Raw genomic sequence first — 20,148 nt, forward strand, 5'->3', positions numbered from 1 at the left:
AATGGTCACCTTGCCATGCCCGTTAAAAAGTCCGCAAAAGCAGATGATTTAATTGTAGGGTAATGACATCCAAAATTATGCACATGACCAGAGGTGTTGATCCCTTACAGAATTATAAGACGAAATCCAGATTAGGAAGTTATTACAATCCAAAATCAGTTAACAATCTGAAATGCTTTATTACTGTTGATTACCATAGTGATTGGGAACATTTATTTGAATCAGTCGATATGAAAACTCCGAGTAAGCTCGCGAAAAGCAAAACTGGAACTTCACGCCGGTTCCTTTAAGATAGTGGCAGTAATAATTTATTGTTATAACGCGTTGAATTGTCGCTAATCAATACACGATTTGCCCTACTTACAATCTATTTTCATATTGTTTATCCTTACTACCTACATAAACTAGGTAGAGATTTTTAATCTCACTCAGATTAACTTCATGTTATCAAAACTTGACAAGGGTAGACAAAATACAAAACTCGTTTAATACAAACTTTATTCCATTATTATTTTTCTAATTGGCTCAGGTTTTAAATGCAAGACATGCTATCAAACTAACATGACAGTAAAACTGACAAAATAGAGAATCTATATATATAAAAATGAATTGCTGTTCGTTAGTCTCGCTAAAACTCGAGAACGGCTGAACGGATTTATCTTATCTTGGTCTTAAATTATTCGTGGAGGTCTAGGGAAATTGCCGGGAAAATCCTCAAAACAGCATTTTTCTATTTCCCATACAAACGTTTTCTAACTAATACGTAGAGTCAATTTGAGCTTTATTGCTATTGTATAAAGTTCACTGTTGTCTAAGCAATGTAGGTGTGTTCCTAACATCAAAGCAGTGTGCGTTGGAGCACAATATAATAATGTAATGTCGCGTTCTGAAACTTAACAAAAGTGATATCGCGGACCCGACTAAATTGAACAGTCACAAAATTTAATATATCATTAGTTATTTGGTTGGCTTCACGATATTATTTCTTTTGTTTTACTTTAAAATGCATGTTTTCGTTATGGATAATTTTTGAGCTACTTTTGCATATCTATACTTATAATAAATCTGTGGAGAGGTCAATTCTGTACATGGAATATATTTCCAAAATAACTGGGGGTGATTAGGGATCGATACTGATGCCAAAAATGCAATTAGTAAAATTTTTGTCTGTCTGTATAACCGTTATAGAAACAAAAACTACTCGACGGATTTTAACTTAACTTGGTACAATTATTTTTCATACTCCTGAGCTGGTTATAGTATACTTTTCATCACGCTACAATTAATAGGAGCATAGCAGTGATGGAAAATGTTGGGAAAACGGGAGAAGTTACTCCATTTTTAAGCTTCCGTCATTTCGTGTGCAACCTTAATGGTTAAAAGTTCCTTCGATTTCACCAGGATCCCATCATCAGACCCTGACCGGACAATCGGACCACCTGCATACCACCATAAATTAAAAAACATCCCGACAAATTGAGCACCTTCTCCATTTTTGAAACCCGAAATCCACGCGGGCGAAGCTGCGGGCGGAAGCTAGTCTATATATATAAAAATGAATTGCTGTTCGTTAGTCTCGCTAAAACTCGAGAACGGCTGAACGGATTTATCTTATCTTGGTCTTGAATTATTCGTGGAGGTCTAGGGAAGGTTTAAAAGGTGAGAAAAATTCGAATAATTGCCGGGAAAATCCTCAAAACAGCATTTTTCTATTTCCCATACAAACGTTTTCTAACTAATACGTAGAGTCAATTTGAGCTTTATTGCTATTGTATAAAGTTCACTGTTGTCTAAGCAATGTAGGTGTGTTCCTAACATCAAAGCAGTGTGCGTTGGAGCACAGAATATAATAATGTAATGTCGCGTTCTGAAACTCAACAAAAGTGATATCGCGGACCCGACTAAATTGAACAGTCACAAAATTTAATATATCATTAGTTATTTGGTTGGCTTCACTATATTATTTCTTTTGTTTTACTTTAAAATGCATGTTTTCGTTATGGACAATTTTTGAGCTACTTTTGCATATCTATACTTATAATAAATCTGTGGAGAGGTCAATTCTGTACATGAAATATATTTCCAAAATAACAGTGGGTGATTAGGGATCGATACTGATGCCAAAAATGCAATTAGTAAAATTTTTGTCTATCTGTCTGTATAACCGTTATAGAAACAAAAACTACTCGACGGATTTTAACTTAACTTGGTACAATTATTTTTCATACTCCTGAGCTGGTTATAATATACTTTTCATCACGCTACAATTAATAGGAGCATAGCAGTGATGGAAAATGTTGGGAAAACGGGAGAAGTTACTCCATTTTTTAAGCTTCCGTCATTTCGTGTGCAACCTTAATGGTTAAAAGTTCCTTCGATTTCACCAGGATCCCATCATCAGACCCTAACCGGACAATCGGACCACCTGCATACCACCATAAATTAAAAAAACATCCCGACAAATTGAGCACCTTCTCCATTTTTGAAACCCGAAATCCACGCGGGCGAAGCTGCGGGCGGAAGCTAGTTATTAATACAAACAGTTTAAACAAGCTATCTCTCAAACTCGAGGCCGTTTATAATACTTAGTGAAAACCGATCTCTCGTGAACATTATATACCTGTTATTTGTTTACCTTGATGTCACTTTCGAACGCGTTTCTTGTAATGCCTCGCGTAAAATGTTCTGCGTTAACAGTTTTGTAATGATGTTTTGATTATATTGTAATATCAATGAAATGCAATTCTTTCACGTTTCCCTGGTTGATGGTCCAAAGTTTACTCCACGACAAAACTTATTCATTACAAAGTAATTCATATTGATCCTCTTATTGTTAAAGTATGCATTCATGTATATAATATAAATAATAATATCAGCCCTGTATTATATACTTGACCACTGCTGAGCACGGGCCTCCTCTACTACTGAGAGGGATTAGGCCTTAGTCCACCACGCTGGCCTAGTGCGGATTGGTAGACTTCACACACCTTCGAAATTCCTATAGAGAACTTCTCAGATGTGCAGGTTTCCTCACGATGTTTTCCTTCACCGTTAAAGCGAACGATAAATTCACAAAGAATACACACATGATTTTGGATAATTCATGTACTGTATCCATATTTTTTCGTGGAACTATATAACTCTCTATAGCAAGAGTGGCAAACGAGCAAATGGTTCGCTTGGTAGTATCTGGTCAGTGATTATCGAAGCATGAATATTGAAAATACCTGAGGATGTATTAGCTGACTTATTAATCAAAATCAGAGAATAGGCCTGTGTAATTTATAAGCGTCTGTCATTTTCAGAAGGGTCTTTATATATGTATTTGGAAGTAAGTTTGTAAAACTGTAGTAGAGATTCCATTTGCGTCTATGGTATTCTTAAGTTATCTATATATCCAGAGTATTTTTACGCCCCGCGCAAGTTTTGAGAAGTTGCACACATATTATAAACAATCTTCGTTAATTACAAATACTTACTGAGTAATGTACACGGATTTTATGATATTTTTAGAGAGTGTTTTCGCACATTTTTAACGATTATAAACAAGTTAATATTATTATAAAAATAAAATATAATAATATCATCCCTGTACATATTGTTCCACTGCTGGGCACGGGCCTCCTGTACTACTGAGATGGATTAGGCCTAAGTCCACCAGGCTGGCCTAGTGAAGATTGTTAGACTTCACATACCCTCAAAATTCCTATATAGAACTTCACAGGTATGCAGGTTTCCTCACGATCTTTTCCTTCGCCGTTAAAGCAATAATTCATAAAGAATACACCCATATTTTTTAGAAAAGTCAGAGGTGTGTGTCCTTGGGATTTGAACCAACGGACATTCGTCTCGGCAGTACGTTCCATAACCAACTAGGCTATCGTCGCCCTAATATTATTAGTAAACAGGAATCCACTACAAATAAGAATGACATAAGGGAACGAGTTGTTAACAGAAATTATACGACGATTTTACTGCGGTTTTAGTACTGAATATTAATTAATTCCTTAGGTATTTTGCTCGAAGATTTATAAATTAAAGATTTTACGTCACAGTAAAATGGTTACATTGAAACAAGTCCATCTTGTGTTATTTAACGAATTTATCTATTTTCGAAATCGACCTGTTTTTCAAACTTATCATTTCCTGTGTTAAGTGGCATCTTTATTTATTATATCTCACGGAAATCACGGATGAACTTGACTTCCGTTTGCTAATTTCATTTTTAATTTATGATGAAGATTTATTTATTTATAGATATAACACCATAACAGTTAATACTAATGCGATGTTATACAGACTTAATATTAACAATTAGTTTTGCCATTTTTGTCCGGCATGTTGCATATAAATAGATTATAATAATAATATAAGATGGACGATTTTGTTTTGAGAACTGAATAATTGTTGGAGTAAAGATTCAACAACGGCATTTAGAATTAAGTATAGAGTTTTTTAGAGTTTTATAAGAGTCTATACTATCTTCTATTTTTTTGAACCCAGATCATTATAATGAAGTCATAAACCCTTAATGGTGGCGTGTAAACTGAAATAATTTAAGAGTTTATTACAGCCTATAAATACCCACAATACTGAGTTATTACCGATTGCTTGCCAGCCTTTGAAGTATCGACAGGCTCGTAATAAATAAAATAACATAAAAAAATATCAAGGACACGTAGCCGAACATTGCACTTATTAACAACATTGCACTTATCAAAACAATTACTAATTGAATCACAAATTTTGTGTATATAAGCACGGACTGATATTAAATAAAATAACACTAAAAATATCAAGGTTATGTAGGCTAACACTGCACTTATGACAAAACAATCATTTAGAAAGAATATAATAAAACAAAAGTTACGTAAGTATCGGTATTTACGACATTTTATATAGGTAATAAAATATAAAAATATACTTACTATAAACGTCACAAAGTTGTTCTTCATACAAAGTACCGAAGCAGTCACATCTGTACCCATTATACTCATTAATACATCTAGAACCTTCGAAGCATAGATTCTCCATGGTTCTACATTTGTCTATGCAACCTTCTTTGACATTTTCATGTTTTGTGGCGATTAGTGGCACTATGGGGAGTAAATCTGAGGCGGCTTTCCCTGAGCTGAGTACTATATCACTGATGCAGCCGACGAATGACTCAATAATGTACTTCACTCCGTGCAGTTTCTCTTCTGAACTTAAACCTAGAAATATTAGAAGCTATTTAAACACCCTTTATAAATAAAAGTTATTAATCAATGTTTAACTAATCATTGTAATATTTGTATAAATTAATTGTTAGTTATTTTTAATGGTTTGGTTAAAATTTATGCACAAAATAATATGGATGAAATTTATTATAGATTAAGGTTTATCAATTGTCTTTAAGATCTGTTTTTGTCTCAGCATCTTATTTGTTATGAGTTATAAAGTAGGATAAATTATTTTTTGTATAGTTCCTTATAATGTTTAATTAAGTAATATTGCAATATTTTATTACGTATGTTGTGGTTGCTTGCGGAGTTGCAATGTTTTATTTTCTGATTGTTATTATTACGTTTGTGTTATTGTAAACTTTAATGCCAATCCTCAAATAATAAAAATAAAACAATAAATATATATTTCAACTCTGTTCTATATGTTACCTTATTAACTGCGAACCATAAGTTTCATTTTTGTATTACGAGATGTTTTAAATTTTTCTTTTCTTAATTAATATTGCTCGGACATTTTGATTGATGCAAAGTTGGACAAATTGCGTATTTTTAAATTACTATGTCGCAATTTTGTGCTTTAATACATATTGCAGTAAAACGACATTATTTTAGCAAAGTAATTAAGATGTAATGATTTATTAAAAGTAGTTGTGCTTCGTGTACTATCTCATTTATCGCGAACATAATTACCTCCAATAAGAATGACTGATGTAAGATTGTCAGTGATTCCGTAGTTTGTATCGAAACTTAATCCCTGAAAATTAGACAAAATAATTATATATCTACATAATTGCTTAAAATTTGTAGTGTTTCTATTCACATTGAAACTTTACATATACTTGGTATAATAGGCATATCGCGTATTCACATGATATTCACAAATACTTATTAGTTTTCATACTTCCTTTTTAAACAACATATTAATTTCATTTTGTTGCACCAGCCTTAAAATTTATAATCTTAATTATATTGACCAAGATCTGCGACAAAATATGAAATGAAAATATTATGTTTGTAAATGTAGGCGTATGCACGCTGTACACTGACTGTTTCATAGTTTTTATAATTTTTTAGTATTATTGTTTTTTTTTCGTTAGTTTTTAGTTATTGCTAAATACTTTTATGTGGATTTTCTCCGCAATTTTACGGTGATGTGCGTGTATTAGCTTATATAATTAATCAGACTTTGTATAGAAAAGACTTATTAAAAAAATATATATATTTAATAACAATATTATAAATGAATAGACAATTGATGACAAAAAAATAAAGCCCGGAGTTTCTTTCTGCCTTTCTTCTTCGGGTAGTCATCGCTTAGGTAGTTAGTGAAAGGCTGGTAGGTTAGCTAGGTTAGGGCTTTTATTGTCCTCACCGGTGAGGATCGCGACGCGTTTCTCCCTTATTGCTTATTTAAAAATACATACATACATAATTTTATTTCTTCTTCCCTGCCAGCCCGAGCTGGCTTCTTTGTTTACTAAGTATATTTTTCATTTATTTTATTGTCTTTGTTTATATAAGCTAATCTAATTAAGTAATAATTGAATATTCTCATGTACCTTGACTTATCATAAGTGCAACTATGTTCGCCTACGTGATGAATAAAGCATTTTTTTTTTTTTTTTTTTTTTTTAATTAGGTTTCGCATTCCATAAATACATTTAACAATATAGCCTGTTTTTTATACTAAAAAAAAATACCTTCAAATAGACTTCTTCCTTCAAATGATCCACTTTGGCTATGAGCCTAGCGCCATGAACGTCGATGGTTACCACCACACTATGCCATTCGTCTCTATTGAGAGCCCTGCCAACTGTCACTGAGGTAAGATGCTTCCCGAATACGTGGACAACTGCAATATTGAGGAATGAAGAAAAGCAAATTTATTTTGGAGGTTTTTTTTATACGAGTAGCATGAAGATTGAAAAATGTTACTGTTGTTGTGTGTTTTTACTTTGAATTAATAGTTTTCGGAGGAGAGGAAACGCATCCCGTTTGACAAATGTTCTTCGGATACATTGACAGTGAAATTAGAATAAAGGTGGAGAAGCTAGATTTTCATATAAACATTCTAGTGGAGTGGATAATTAGTGATAAAGGTTATGAGAACGTTCTAGTGGAGTGGATAATGAAATGAAAGTGATTTCGAAATAAAACTATTTTTCGAATTTTATCGAGCTTTTATATTATTATTTTGTAGCAACGTTTTGAAAACTTTGTAGACTTCATGATCACGGGGCGGACTGAGTTGATTGATTGTATAATTGTAAAATGTGGGTAGATATTGTTAACTGTATTAAGGGCTGTGGATTTTTTTTAAATAAAATAAAAAGAATAAAAATAAAATAAAAACTGGTGATAGGTCTTTCATATGTGAGAGTCTGCCTGAGTAGGTACTTCCACAATGTCTATTTCTGCCGCCAAGCAACAGTGTGTAGTTACTATTTTGTTTTGGTCTAAAGGACATTGTAGAGAGTGTACTGGACATAATAAGGCTTAACATCTCATGTCTCAGGATAGCGAGCGCAATGGAGTACCAAAAAATACTTTGTAATTCAAGGTGTTGGATGGTGTTTCTGCTATTTATGCGCGGTCGTATCGCTTACAATCAGTCATTCAAAGAAAAAAAAAAATCTTTTCGGACGACCAACACCTTAATATCGAAACATTATTAAGGAGGAATTAAAACGCATTCAGAATTCATTACTAGAGAAATCAAAGTAGCGCAAAGGCCGGATCAATTACAAGTTGCTATTCTGAAGAGACAGCAGTTTATGGACGTCAGCAACATCGATAGCGGACTGACGACCTGACGTTTGAATGGCGTGCCACTGACGCGAGTAAAAACGAATAGTATGGTTGTGTTGTATTGGTTTTTGCCTATCTCATATCTACAAGATTATGAATTAGAAAGCAAGCGTAGAAAGCTACTAGATTTGATATTCAAATTGTTTTGTGTCTCCCGATGTTTGTATGCTTCGGGAAGTCGGTTTCCTGTTCTTGTTTCATGTTAAGGCGATACCTCAAGGTCCATTTTCATACATTTTGTTTCGGCTTTAATCTGGGTAACTAAACAAGTATTGGCAAGTAAAGAATTTAAATTCACGTCTAGTTAGTGATTAGTTCTCGCAGTTGAAAGAAAAATGTAAAAATAATTAATAATCATGGATATTTCTGCCTTTAAAATTTCGTCATATTAAAGGACTGTTTTTAAATGTTGTGTATAAGAATAATGATCTCACCTTTAAGTTCACCTTTTTCAACTATAACGTACAACGCATAAGGTTGCATTTTGAAAACAGGATTTTTCACGTTGTGATACACTAACAGACCGTGTGGAAGTCTCGTTCGGAATTTGAATGAAATTTCTCTGCACAATCTGAAATAAAGAAATGATTAAGTTGAAATATCCTTTATTTTTTTCGGCAAAGATTTAGAACGAAAAATAATTATTAAGAAAAATATTTAGTAAATTAAATGATCAAAACTCACTACATTAAAAAATAATGATTTTATTTATCCGTTTTAAGATTTTTATAAAGTCAAAAACATATCAAATCTCTTTAACATAAATCTTACCTTAGCTGAAATCTCTGTATAATATCCCCATCTAGCTGTATATATGTGTTATCTTTAGCAAACATGAAAGTCTGATGATGACCAGACTCTGCGAAGGTGAGGAACCTGTCCCTATCACTGGGTGGTATGGGTGCTATTGCTGTGGCAAAGGTTGAAGTTGAGATGTTTACTGTGGTCACACTTGATGACGTAGACGTTAGGGAGAGTGTTGTTGGTGGTAGGACTGTAATAAAGTATGATATCGTTAGACATATCATCATCATCATCATCAGCCGCAGGATATTCAGTACTGAACATGGGCCTCCCCAAAAGATTTCCAGATCGACTTATTAGAAGTGGCCCCCATCCAGCGACCTCCTGTGACTTATATGCGGTCATCTGTCCACCTCGTGGGTGGACGTCCGACGTTAAACATATAGCATGGAAATAATAGTCGAAAATATAAATTTATGGAACAAAAAGCTGTAAAAAAGAATATATATTTTTTTTAAATATAAAAATATTTATTTCGTTAGCAAGTGTAGGTTACATTTCACATAAAGGTATGAAGTCTCCTTATAAGCAAAATAATTGCTTGTATTATTCTTATATTAAAATGACGTAATGGGGCGAGCCTATCGCCATATCAAGCACAAATTCCAGACTCCAGGCTAATACAAATTAGAAAAATCCAATATCACTGCTTGATTTGGAATCGAACCTAAGACAGCACTGCAGTCGTACCGTAATACAACTACGCCACCGAGGCATTTATATGCAACATCTCTGATTTGTTCATATAATTGTTGATTTGCAATAGCACGAACCAATCAACCATGTGATTTCAATTCTTATTGTAAAATGTAAAGTGATAAGTTATGTGTGAGTGCATCTTACCTTTCTCTTCGGGCGCCATGTCGACCGGTAAGCTAGATTCAACATCAGCTGCCCCGTATATAATTAGCAGTACTATCATACCTATTTCTCTTTTTGGCCACAATTCCTCCATTTTTCTCTGTTGGTCTCATTTATCTGGAAAGTTGTTTTTCTTACAAATATCTATGTTATATTACACAGACTACAAGCCATGCCACAATAGTAGCAATTTTTATTCGCTGTTAAACTTTTGTCTTTGTATTAACGTTTTTTGTTTAATAAATAAAATATGAAGGTTTTATTTTAATTTAGATGAAGAAAAAATAATATCTCGATTGAAATAAAATTAATGTGCAGACGTCATTTGAAGTTTTGAATTTGTTGAGTTACTTTAGTGGCTGACTATATGATAAGTATTTTCCGAAAAGTTCAACCTGCTAGTAAGTCCTATCAAAATGCATTCAGCCGTTTTAAATATTAGCACGAGGGAAGAGATTTTTTATTTATTTATTACAATATCAACACTCACAGGCATTAAAAGGTACACCCAATTCGATTAGAAGAACTATTAATAATAACATAATAAACTAATAAACTTCTATAACTAGGTTTTTATAAAATAAATTATCTAACAAAAAAGAAAAAAGCATCTGCTTTGACATGCACCTCGTTTATTAGCTATTCGGTTATTCGTACTATGTTCTAGGGCGCTACATTTCATGGAAGTATGAATAATGTCGACATATTTACCGGTTGATGCTTTATTAAGTTCTAATTTTTACTAAACAAGCAGAGACTGCACTTTTGATATAGCTATTTATTTTTATTATACATCACTATTTTTTGATTACCAAAAAATAATTTGCTGTTACTGAACATATATTTGAAAAAAAAAACAGTATGCAACGGCTTGGCTGTGCCTTTGGCATTGCTTTAATTCATGCCCTTATCCCTAAAATGGTAATTTTTGGTCAAATGTTACATTAAACATACAACTATGTATCCTTGACATATATGCGATAGTTTTACCTCTGTCTTATTGTCATTAAATAAGTAATCTCTGTACATTTACCCCCTTATTCACAAACGTTTTTTATGTAAGGACGGAGTAAAGCTGTGATAACAAGCCTGTTTCTCAGTGCTCAACGGCACTGAGAAATAGACATAGGGCCGTTGTGATTGATTATTATTGTTGTATTTCAATATTAGCTAATCACAACGGCCCTACGTCTACGCACTGCGAAGACTGCCATGCCGTCAGCACTGAGAAACAAACTTGTTATCACAGCCTTACTCGGTCGTTAGATAAAAAACGTCTATGAATAAGGGGGTTAGTATTCATTGATGACCGTCAATCTGACGAGTGATCTTCATAGTATTTGTTACTACGTGTTGAGTCCATAATTGTATGCAGGATTCGTAATAGCTTCTTCATTATGTATAGACAAAATTTCTGACTGCCCATTTATAATGTCTTACCTCTTTTAAAAATACCATTTCTTTTTTTACAATTACATATTATCGGTGTATATATATTTTGACACTTTAAAATTTAAATTTATTAATCAAATATTATACCGTACAATTAATTATGGAATTGAATTTAAACTAATATTCGGATTCTATCGCGGTTTTAGTATTTTATTTTCTCCCGACGTTTCGAAGACTTTGCAGCCTTCATGGTCACGGGGGGGGACTATGTTATGGAATGTTTTTTTTTCATGATCTGGGTAGGGTACATACTTTTTTTTTACATGGCATTACGTTTGTTAGCCTGGCTAGGGCCGGCTTATACAAACACACCGGACTTGGTGAGCGCTTTAGGCGCTCGCAATCTTTGAAAATGAAGCGACCATGCTGAGGGCAACCAACAACAGGTTACGAACCTCGGCTCGGTACGGTCACTGGGAGAGGATGAGACATCATCAATTATGGAGGGTAGAGTACTAAAGTATATATTTTTATTCTCTACATCCACATGTATACCGTCAAATAGCTGTTAGCTACTTATACACGTAGCTACAGTATATTAATTATTTTAAACCAATTTATGCTTTAAGTTGACGTAATCTGTTGATCTTGGTATTTAAGAAAATAATATGTATAAATGTTAAAGTTTATATAATAATCCTACTATTTATTCCAGTACATAAAAATATTTAAATAACTTTGCTGCCGACAGAAAACGCATAAAATCCTTTCCGTGTTAATGATTTATTGTAAAATGAACTTTATCAGTGTGATATAAAGTACATTTTGCAATATTAGTGCTCGCATAGGGCATTGGGCGGAAATATGGAATCAGAGTGTCACAGTGTAGGCCCACTAAAAACTACCAGCATATTGTGAGCTGCTCTGCCTCTCGCTTTATCTATAAATATTGAACACAGAGTATACGTTAGTCACAATTTAAGGACCACTTTATATTGGCCTTTGTCGTCAAACTAAATTGGCTCAAGTAATCGCATGTCTCGAGATGCCGTATTAGTCCAACACGTTGCTTTTGTATTACCTAAATTATATATTTTGAAGATGATTTTTAGTTATTTTATAATGAACTGAACCTGGTTAGTAAATAAAAGCAAATTTGAAATTTAATAATTTGTTACCTGCACTTACTCGTTAACGAATTTACACTTACACCGATGTAAGAACACTAAAATACTTAAAAAATTAACAAATCCATTTATATTTCGTTTTTAAACTGAATGTATTTTTTAAATTTATCGAGCACATTCCATTTTTAAATTCAAAATTTAATCACTGTCAATAAAGCGCGGGAATTTCTTTTTAAGAATATTTTTTCTTTTTTATTTAGTACGAGATGGCCAGGACCGCGTCTGTAACGCGCCCCCTGTCAACCGCGGAGGACTGACGCAAACTTTAACAGCACGTAATAACACAACAATTTGTCTTCATGGGTCACAGTTGTTCCCAGGCGCAGGACTCAGGAGAGTAGCGTAGAGGTGGAATAAGCGGTTTGAAATAGAATGGAGTTTTGCTATGTTATAGCAACCTCTTTTATAAAAATTTTAGCCGTTTTTTATGTAGTAAATTATGAAGTTATTGCATTTATTGTATCATAAACATTGGGTAAAGTAATTATGTTTCCTACTTAATTAAGTATTTATAAGTTTATTGTATACCATAGCTAGTTACCTTGTGGCGAAATTTAATTGAAATAGAAGTACATAATATGTCCTTACAATTACCTATTATATTCCTTATCCGTTGAATATAATAATTAATACATAAACCAGACTTTTATTTCCGGCTTGTAATGTACAATTTGACTTCCGCGTCAATTTTAAAAAATACTGACGTCACATCATTTCTATCAGACATGACACCTATAATAATAAATTCTAGTACACCGTGATAATTAATTTAAATTTATAAAAATAAAAAAAAAATTTGGAATAAATAAATGTTCCAATAAAAAAGAGTTGACTGAACTTCTATATTCAAAACCAACCCGTACTAGTGGCAACTTGAGTTCGCCGTTCGATCGAGAATCACGTGACATCTGCATCGGTCAATGAAAAGTAATTTCATACAATGCACAATGGCGGCATGGCGGTCGCGTGAGCTAATGATCGCACTCAATTAACGTGCAAAACATCTGACACGATCCTATAATTTAATTTATTTACACGACCATTAATTAGCTGCGATGCTCTGAATGTGTTCCGCGTGGATGTGATTTGCTTTTTTATTCGTCGATAGTATTTTTATTACTGGCAATATTTTTTTGAACACGTGATGAACAAAGGGAGCGACATATGTATAGGCAAATTAATAAACATTTTTTCCGTCGATAATATTTTTTTTACTGGCAATCATTTTTTGAACACGTGATTATACATTGACAAATTAATAAAACAAATTATAATTAAATTATTTACGTTATAAAAGTATTTAGTATTTATAAATATATTTGAATATGGAACTAAATTCCATAATTATACAGCAATGAGATTCACTTTTAAACAAATGTATATACAAGTCTTTTCTCTATATGCATTGGAGCAAAGGAATTCTAACAGGGATTTCTGCCTATAAACAATTTAATTAATGTAAAAATTATTTATAAACACAAACACATAAATGACCAGTGAAGGGGAATTGTATTATTTAAATAAAAGCAAATAAAATATAACTGTTATAATAAATTTTTAGGGAAAAGGGTTCTGTATGTTCTTACAAATGTGAGGTTCAATGATTTAATCTTACTATTATTATAAATGCGATTGTTTGAGATGTTTAAATTTTTTAAAGATGAACGCAGAACATGTTGAACGGATTTGGATAAATTTATTTAATTGTTTTCAATTTTATAAAATATACAAACATAAAACTAGATTGTATTCCAAAACACGCGCCGTTATACGGGTTAATTACTTAAAGATGGCTATTACGGGTTAATTAATTGCTACGATAAATGAAACTATTGAGTTTTTAAATTAAAAGTTTTACTTTAAGAAAGGCTTATACACGGATGGAACCGCGAACCACACCAAATCTTTATAAAATTCTCGAATAACGTCGGTTAAAATTATAATCAAAATAGTCTGTTGTGTTCCGGTTTGAAGAACTTTGTAGTGTAAATACTGGACAAAATAAGACTTAATATCTCATGTGTCAGGATGGCGAGCGCAGTGGAATACAATACTTTGTAATTCAAGGTGTTGGATGGTGTTTCCACTGTTTATGGGCGATCGTATCGCTTACCACCAGAATAAAAAAAAGGTTATCATTGCTTTATCCTTGCATCAACCAAGGGTAGACTGAGAGAATACCCCAGGCATTAACTCCACGTTTTAACCTTTACTGTATATAAGTTTAAATAAACAAAATATATAAGCCTCTTTTTTATCTTGCATTTGTATTGGTATTTCCTCTTATAATTGAACCCTAAAAACCGAATGAAAAGTTCGCTACCTGCATCTATATTTAGATACGTTTTCTGTCGAAGCCGATTGCAAGTTAAGCCGAGCTAAGCGAGCTCCATTGTTGCGAGGAATTATAAAAAAATCGTGGTCGCTTATTCGCTCTTCCATTTCATAAGCAATTTTCAACGCTTTCCTTTTGGTAAGCATATTTACTTACAATAAAGTGCGTGACAGTTATTTCGTTGCACAATAATATTTGTTTTTTAAGATGGTGTTACTTCTTTCATTTGTAATATTTTTATTTAGTATTGCTACTTTTCGTTCGTAATATTTTTGGAAATTATTGTGGAATTCATGCGTAGCGTTTATAGACTATTTTTTATAATTGTATTGCATTGTATCAGCCCACAATGTCTCAATGTTGGGCAAAGGCCCCGTAAGATCCTTGCATAAATCATGATCCTGCGCTATTTTGTAATACCATAGATTTATTCACCACTTTTACCATTATATTCACCGTTTAATAGCTACAGACTACATTAGACCTATCGTTTACCGCGACTTTTCTTACTTTGAAAATTTGCAAAATCATCGTCTGACAACAATTAAGCATCTAAAAACTGAATTGTATCGTTAGTCCATTGAAAAGTTACATTTGGGGTTGCGTTTTTTAGAGGACGCAATTTTATTTTTTTGAAGTGTAGGGGGGGTCAGTGTAAATCTAAAACCAAGTTTGTGGGGTCGCCACCCTTGTCCCACGGCCGCCATCTTGAAAATAGGGGTTGAAATGGTTTTTACGATGTATCTCTTAAACTATTTATCTGACAAAAAAATTGTATGAACATTTTTGTTGCAAATTAAATTCTCTACAACTTTGGTCTAGTAACTTTTGTCGTAGAACTATAAATAAAAAAGTTATAAGCGAAAATGTTAAGTTATTCAATGTTAAGCAATGTCCATTGCAACGCCATCAGAACGTGTGTTTATATGGTTCATAATACTTTTTTTTGTACTCTCATTAATACCCAAATACCCAAGGGACCATTAGGGAACAAAAGATCATCTGCCTGCTATTATTATTATTATTTCTAACCTCTCTTATTGTAAGAATAGCTGATAATATTGTGTTGAAGTTGTCGTAAGTAGGTTATTTATTACCATTTTGACTTTTAAAAGACTTTTAAAAAAGAAGGTAGTTTTTACTAAAGTTAAAATCGTGTCTAAAATCATTCGAAATCGTCTTCACAATTAAAAACAGAATAAAATACATCCGCACGTACAGAAATATGTAGCACAACTAAAAGATATAAGTTGAACGACAACTTCAACACAATATTATAAGCTATTCTTACAATAAGAGAGGTTAGAAATAATAATAATAATAGCAGGCAGATGTTCTTTTGTTCCCTAATGGTCCCTTGGGTATTTGGGTATTAATGAGAGTACAAAAAAAAGTATTATGAACCATATAAACACACGTTCTGATGGCGTTGCAATGGACATTGCTTAACATTGAATAACTTAACATTTTCGCTTATAACTTTTTTAATTATAGTTCTACGACAAAAGTTACTAGACCAAAGTTGTAGAGAATTTAATTTGCAACAAAAAATGTTCATACAATTTTTTTTGTCAGATAAATAGTTTAAGAGATACATCGTAAAACCAATTCAACGCCTATTTTCAAGATGGCGGCCGTGGGACAAGGGTGGCGACCCCACAAACTTGGTTTTAGCTTTAGACTGACCCCCCCTACACTTCAAAAAAATAAAATTGCGTCCTCTAAAAAACGCACTGTAAGGCCTAAAAAATGTAACATTTCAATGGACTACGTGTCATAAAGTTTAGTTTTTAAGTAGTGGCCCTATTCCGTCTGCGGTGGCAAATCCGTCCATTTGCGATTGATTACGGGAGTTCCAATTTAAGTTTGAATTTGAATTCCAATTAAAGAACAGTTTTGATAGAAAAAAGTTTTGAAACGACAGATATGCACCCGTAGACGGAATTAGGTCCCCTTGACTACACAATAAAATATTACAATGTCATAAAAGTATAATAGACTAAAACTATTATGTTTCACACGTTTTTAATATATGGGCAATCGTGTAGGTACACTGCTTTGTCTATTACTATTGGCAGGCATTAGCATGCAAGCTATATTGACTTTTGGCTTGAAGTATATTTTTATATAGCATTTAACGTTATTAGGTACAGTAATGGGGTTCTAGATAGAAATATCGGTGAGAAAATGATTATATGTTTCATAAATTATATCTATATATATTTAAGACAGTATGTTGAATAAGTTTTTGTATCAATATTCTAAAATCAGCAAAAGATCGTTTTTTTCCAACCACCAATACCCAATTAAGCGACTTCATTTGCCAGTTTCTCTTGCCGTTGATGTGCTCTTGCTCCGCTGCAAATAAGTGTTGTTTTTATAAAATAGATCCGCATGATCGGAATGCTACTGACCTCAGTCGAAATGGCAGCGGCCGTGTCCGAGCGCCCACACGGTGCATCTGGCTCACACTTTAATGTGGGTGAGGTATTTAACAGCTCTATATAGAGCATGTAAAATACTACTGGAGCTATATTATTATCCTTTATCATAAGAAGGTAATTAAAACTCCTCAAGACGAATGACAACGTTGATAGTTGGCTTCCTATAGTCCTAGACGGCAAGACCGTCTTTTAGGTTGGAGGGCTCCTTTAGCCCTCTTACTAAGGAAACGGGCCGTAAGGTTGCTTCGCGCAGACAGCTCCGCGCAGCTGTCTTGGTGCAGCAGGATATCTCGTTGCCGTCTGGTATGGGCTGAAGAAGGCCACCGAAGGTTTTTCTATATGTTATGCAGGGTTTTGAAATTGCGTTACTAAATGAAACCACATACTCGTTTTCACCTTTGCAGACATTGTGCCAAAAATCATCCATATTTTGACGAAAAATCCTGGTTTTAGTTTTTTGATTTTTTGAATATTTTGTAGTTTAATGTGAATATGGCATGTGCGTGGGTGTACATAGTGTGTTCAAAAAGTATCGTATTTCTGACAGAATGTATGATGTTGCCACTGCAACGAGTTCTCTTAGAGTAGTAGTAGTGGCTTTAGGGCGCGTAAAATTAAAATCACTTTTTATTAATATTTATTTTGTTCGAAACTTATACTTATACGTTATTTTCAAGTAGATAAGTATGTGGTTTCATATAGTAACGTCGTGTCAAAATGACCCTGTGTATAGTGTTAGGAATTCGGCTCAATGCTCGCTCGGATGATGCATAACCCGAGTGTCGACATTGGGTCGTAAGACCGGGGAAACCAACATAACCCTTCCACTCATCTAGGTACCTATAACATGTTTTCCCCTGCAATAAAAAAGATGTAATTAATAATTTATTATGTTTATGCGAATGTTAGACATTGTAATAAAACTATTTTCCGGTTTTATCGTGGTTTTTATATTATACTTTATAAACAAATATAATAAACGACATAATTAGTTGAAATATATTAATTTGCGCAATATAGAAGTTTTTATGCTTGCTAAACGAATACAGTGACTTGAATGTATCAAAATAAAACCAGTTTTGTTTCCAAGCTATTATTTTGGTAGTCATTTACATCGAAAGGATAAAAGAAACCAGTAATATATTATGCTTAATTAAGTATTCAGAGTGGGGTATTGAAGATTGTTTCTTTTTTTTTTAACTGAGGAGACGGACCAGCCAGCTTGATAGAACACGTAAGTCATAATCGCTTGTGTATAGCAGTCTGCAGTTGCAGATCATTCAGAAGGAGGCTCCGAACACTATCTTAGATTCGACAACCCTCAAATCCTTGTCAAAGAACAACGATTACTACCTAGGATGAGTCGCGAGGTTATTGACATTAAAAAAAATCTAAATATTTAAAATCGGTACCGCATGGCATTCCATATCTATTTGTTGCTATTCTACACCCTTTATTTTATTATGTCCTTTTTCAGACAATCATTTCATTGTCGGTCGGCATTTCTCTTGGACTTCACTTAACTAGGTGCCGTGAAGTAACTTTGGCTAGTTAATTATATAAAAAAACACTTTTTTGGGGTTCAACTTTCATAATATGTTTCTTCTTTTCCCATACCATGCCCATATCGAGACAGGAGTTCTTTTCATAATAGCTACCACACAAGTCATTTCCAAACTTCTAACGTGTTAATTCTTGACTATCCATCCATTTTACTCTACATGGCTTTATAACATCGCATCCGAGGGGATAAGTAGTTTAAATAAACATTGTTATCCAAAATACATTACAAATCCTTATTTTGTAGTATGTTATCACATCTCACACAATAATAAAACAAATAATCATCTAAAGATGGAAATGTTAGATTGCTTCGTACGTCATAAGGTATTACGTAAAAAATGGGTTAATGTTGATACAAGTACGTAATCAAACGTTTAGTAATTATAGGTATTAGCGCGTATGTTTTTAGTGTTAACACTCAGGAAGCTTCTAAGTGCGGTCTTAGTTTTTTATTTGACTAAGAAACATGTGCCAACAGCCAGCTGCCTTATTAGTGCTGTCTCAGAAGTAACATGTTAATAATTTATAGTTATTCAATATCAATGTTATATGATTATGGTAATACTTTTTTTCTTCTAATCCATTACCCCCTCAAATATGGGGTCCCCAAAATACACAGTTACAAATAGTGCAAAATGATTTGATTATATTTTTATGACTGGCCTCGTCCTATATTGTGTTAATATATCTGGGGGCCCAATCTCGAGTATATCGTATTTAAAAATCCACACAAATTATAATTTCTTAATCTGGTGATCGAACCCAGGACCTCACACATTGCCAATAAATATACTAAAGCCACATCTCGATAAGCAATTGTCATTTGTAAATTGTGTTTTAAATTTCATCTCTAATCCGTGATTTATATTTTATACTAGTACTTATGTACTAACTTCAGAACAACATCTCTCTCCGACCTGACCCCCCGTGTCAAAAAGGCTGCAAAGACTTTGAAACATCGAAAGAAAAATATAATATAAAAAACCACATTAAAAGTCTTAAAATAGTTTTATTTCAATGTCTAATATCTACTATAACATAAGAAATCATTGTACTTGCTTTAGCCGAGGAACTGAGAGAACAGACCTCTCAGATGTTAACCTCATGCATGAGGTCAATTGCATTGTTATTTGTTATACATAATAGTGCAAATGACTTTCGCTTTCCTGATGAGTCACTGTGTTGAATCGTTTGGATTACATTACCCGACATTTTTGCCAAACATTGCATTAAATTGCAATATACGCTGTCTGATATTTTGGATCTTATTATGTTGAACTTTCAAGTGATCTACTTTGTTTTTGTTTTTTTTTTCCTACAAGGAAACAGGTACGTTAAGCTATTGTAATTTCATTTTTGTTCTGTCTTAATTTCAGTATGTTATATTTTATTCTACAATTAGATTAGTATTTCATTTCTATAGTCATTTTTGAATCTTAGAGCAAGAATATTGAATGCCCTACGTTTACAGGTGTGTGCTATAATACCTCAGCAATCTAATAGATGGCGCTATAGTAAGTTAGTGCTGC

At 33.2% G+C, this 20,148-nt stretch overlaps 1 protein-coding gene across 2 annotated transcripts in view; it reads right to left on the bottom strand.

Moving 5' to 3' along the window:
* Positions 1-12,534, bottom strand: part of LOC115443797 (contactin-associated protein-like 5) — a 27,472-nt gene extending 14,938 nt beyond the window's left edge. The window contains exons 1-7 of one of the 2 annotated variants that reach the window (XM_030169363.2): positions 12,269-12,534; positions 9,681-9,815; positions 8,805-9,027; positions 8,468-8,604; positions 6,926-7,077; positions 5,916-5,979; positions 4,929-5,213 (exon numbers count right to left, since the gene is read on the bottom strand). In XM_030169363.2, coding sequence (XP_030025223.2) covers positions 4,929-5,213; positions 5,916-5,979; positions 6,926-7,077; positions 8,468-8,604; positions 8,805-9,027; positions 9,681-9,792 — 973 coding nt within the window. In that variant the 5' untranslated portion in view covers positions 9,793-9,815; positions 12,269-12,534. The remainder of the gene's footprint in view (positions 1-4,928; positions 5,214-5,915; positions 5,980-6,925; positions 7,078-8,467; positions 8,605-8,804; positions 9,028-9,680; positions 9,816-12,268) is intronic. The other variant, XM_030169364.2, reaches the window with a different exon arrangement.
* Positions 12,535-20,148: the final 7,614 nt, after the last annotated feature.

This window comes from Manduca sexta, chromosome 15, assembly GCF_014839805.1.
Source record: "Manduca sexta isolate Smith_Timp_Sample1 chromosome 15, JHU_Msex_v1.0, whole genome shotgun sequence".
Taxonomy (NCBI): domain Eukaryota; kingdom Metazoa; phylum Arthropoda; class Insecta; order Lepidoptera; family Sphingidae; genus Manduca; species Manduca sexta.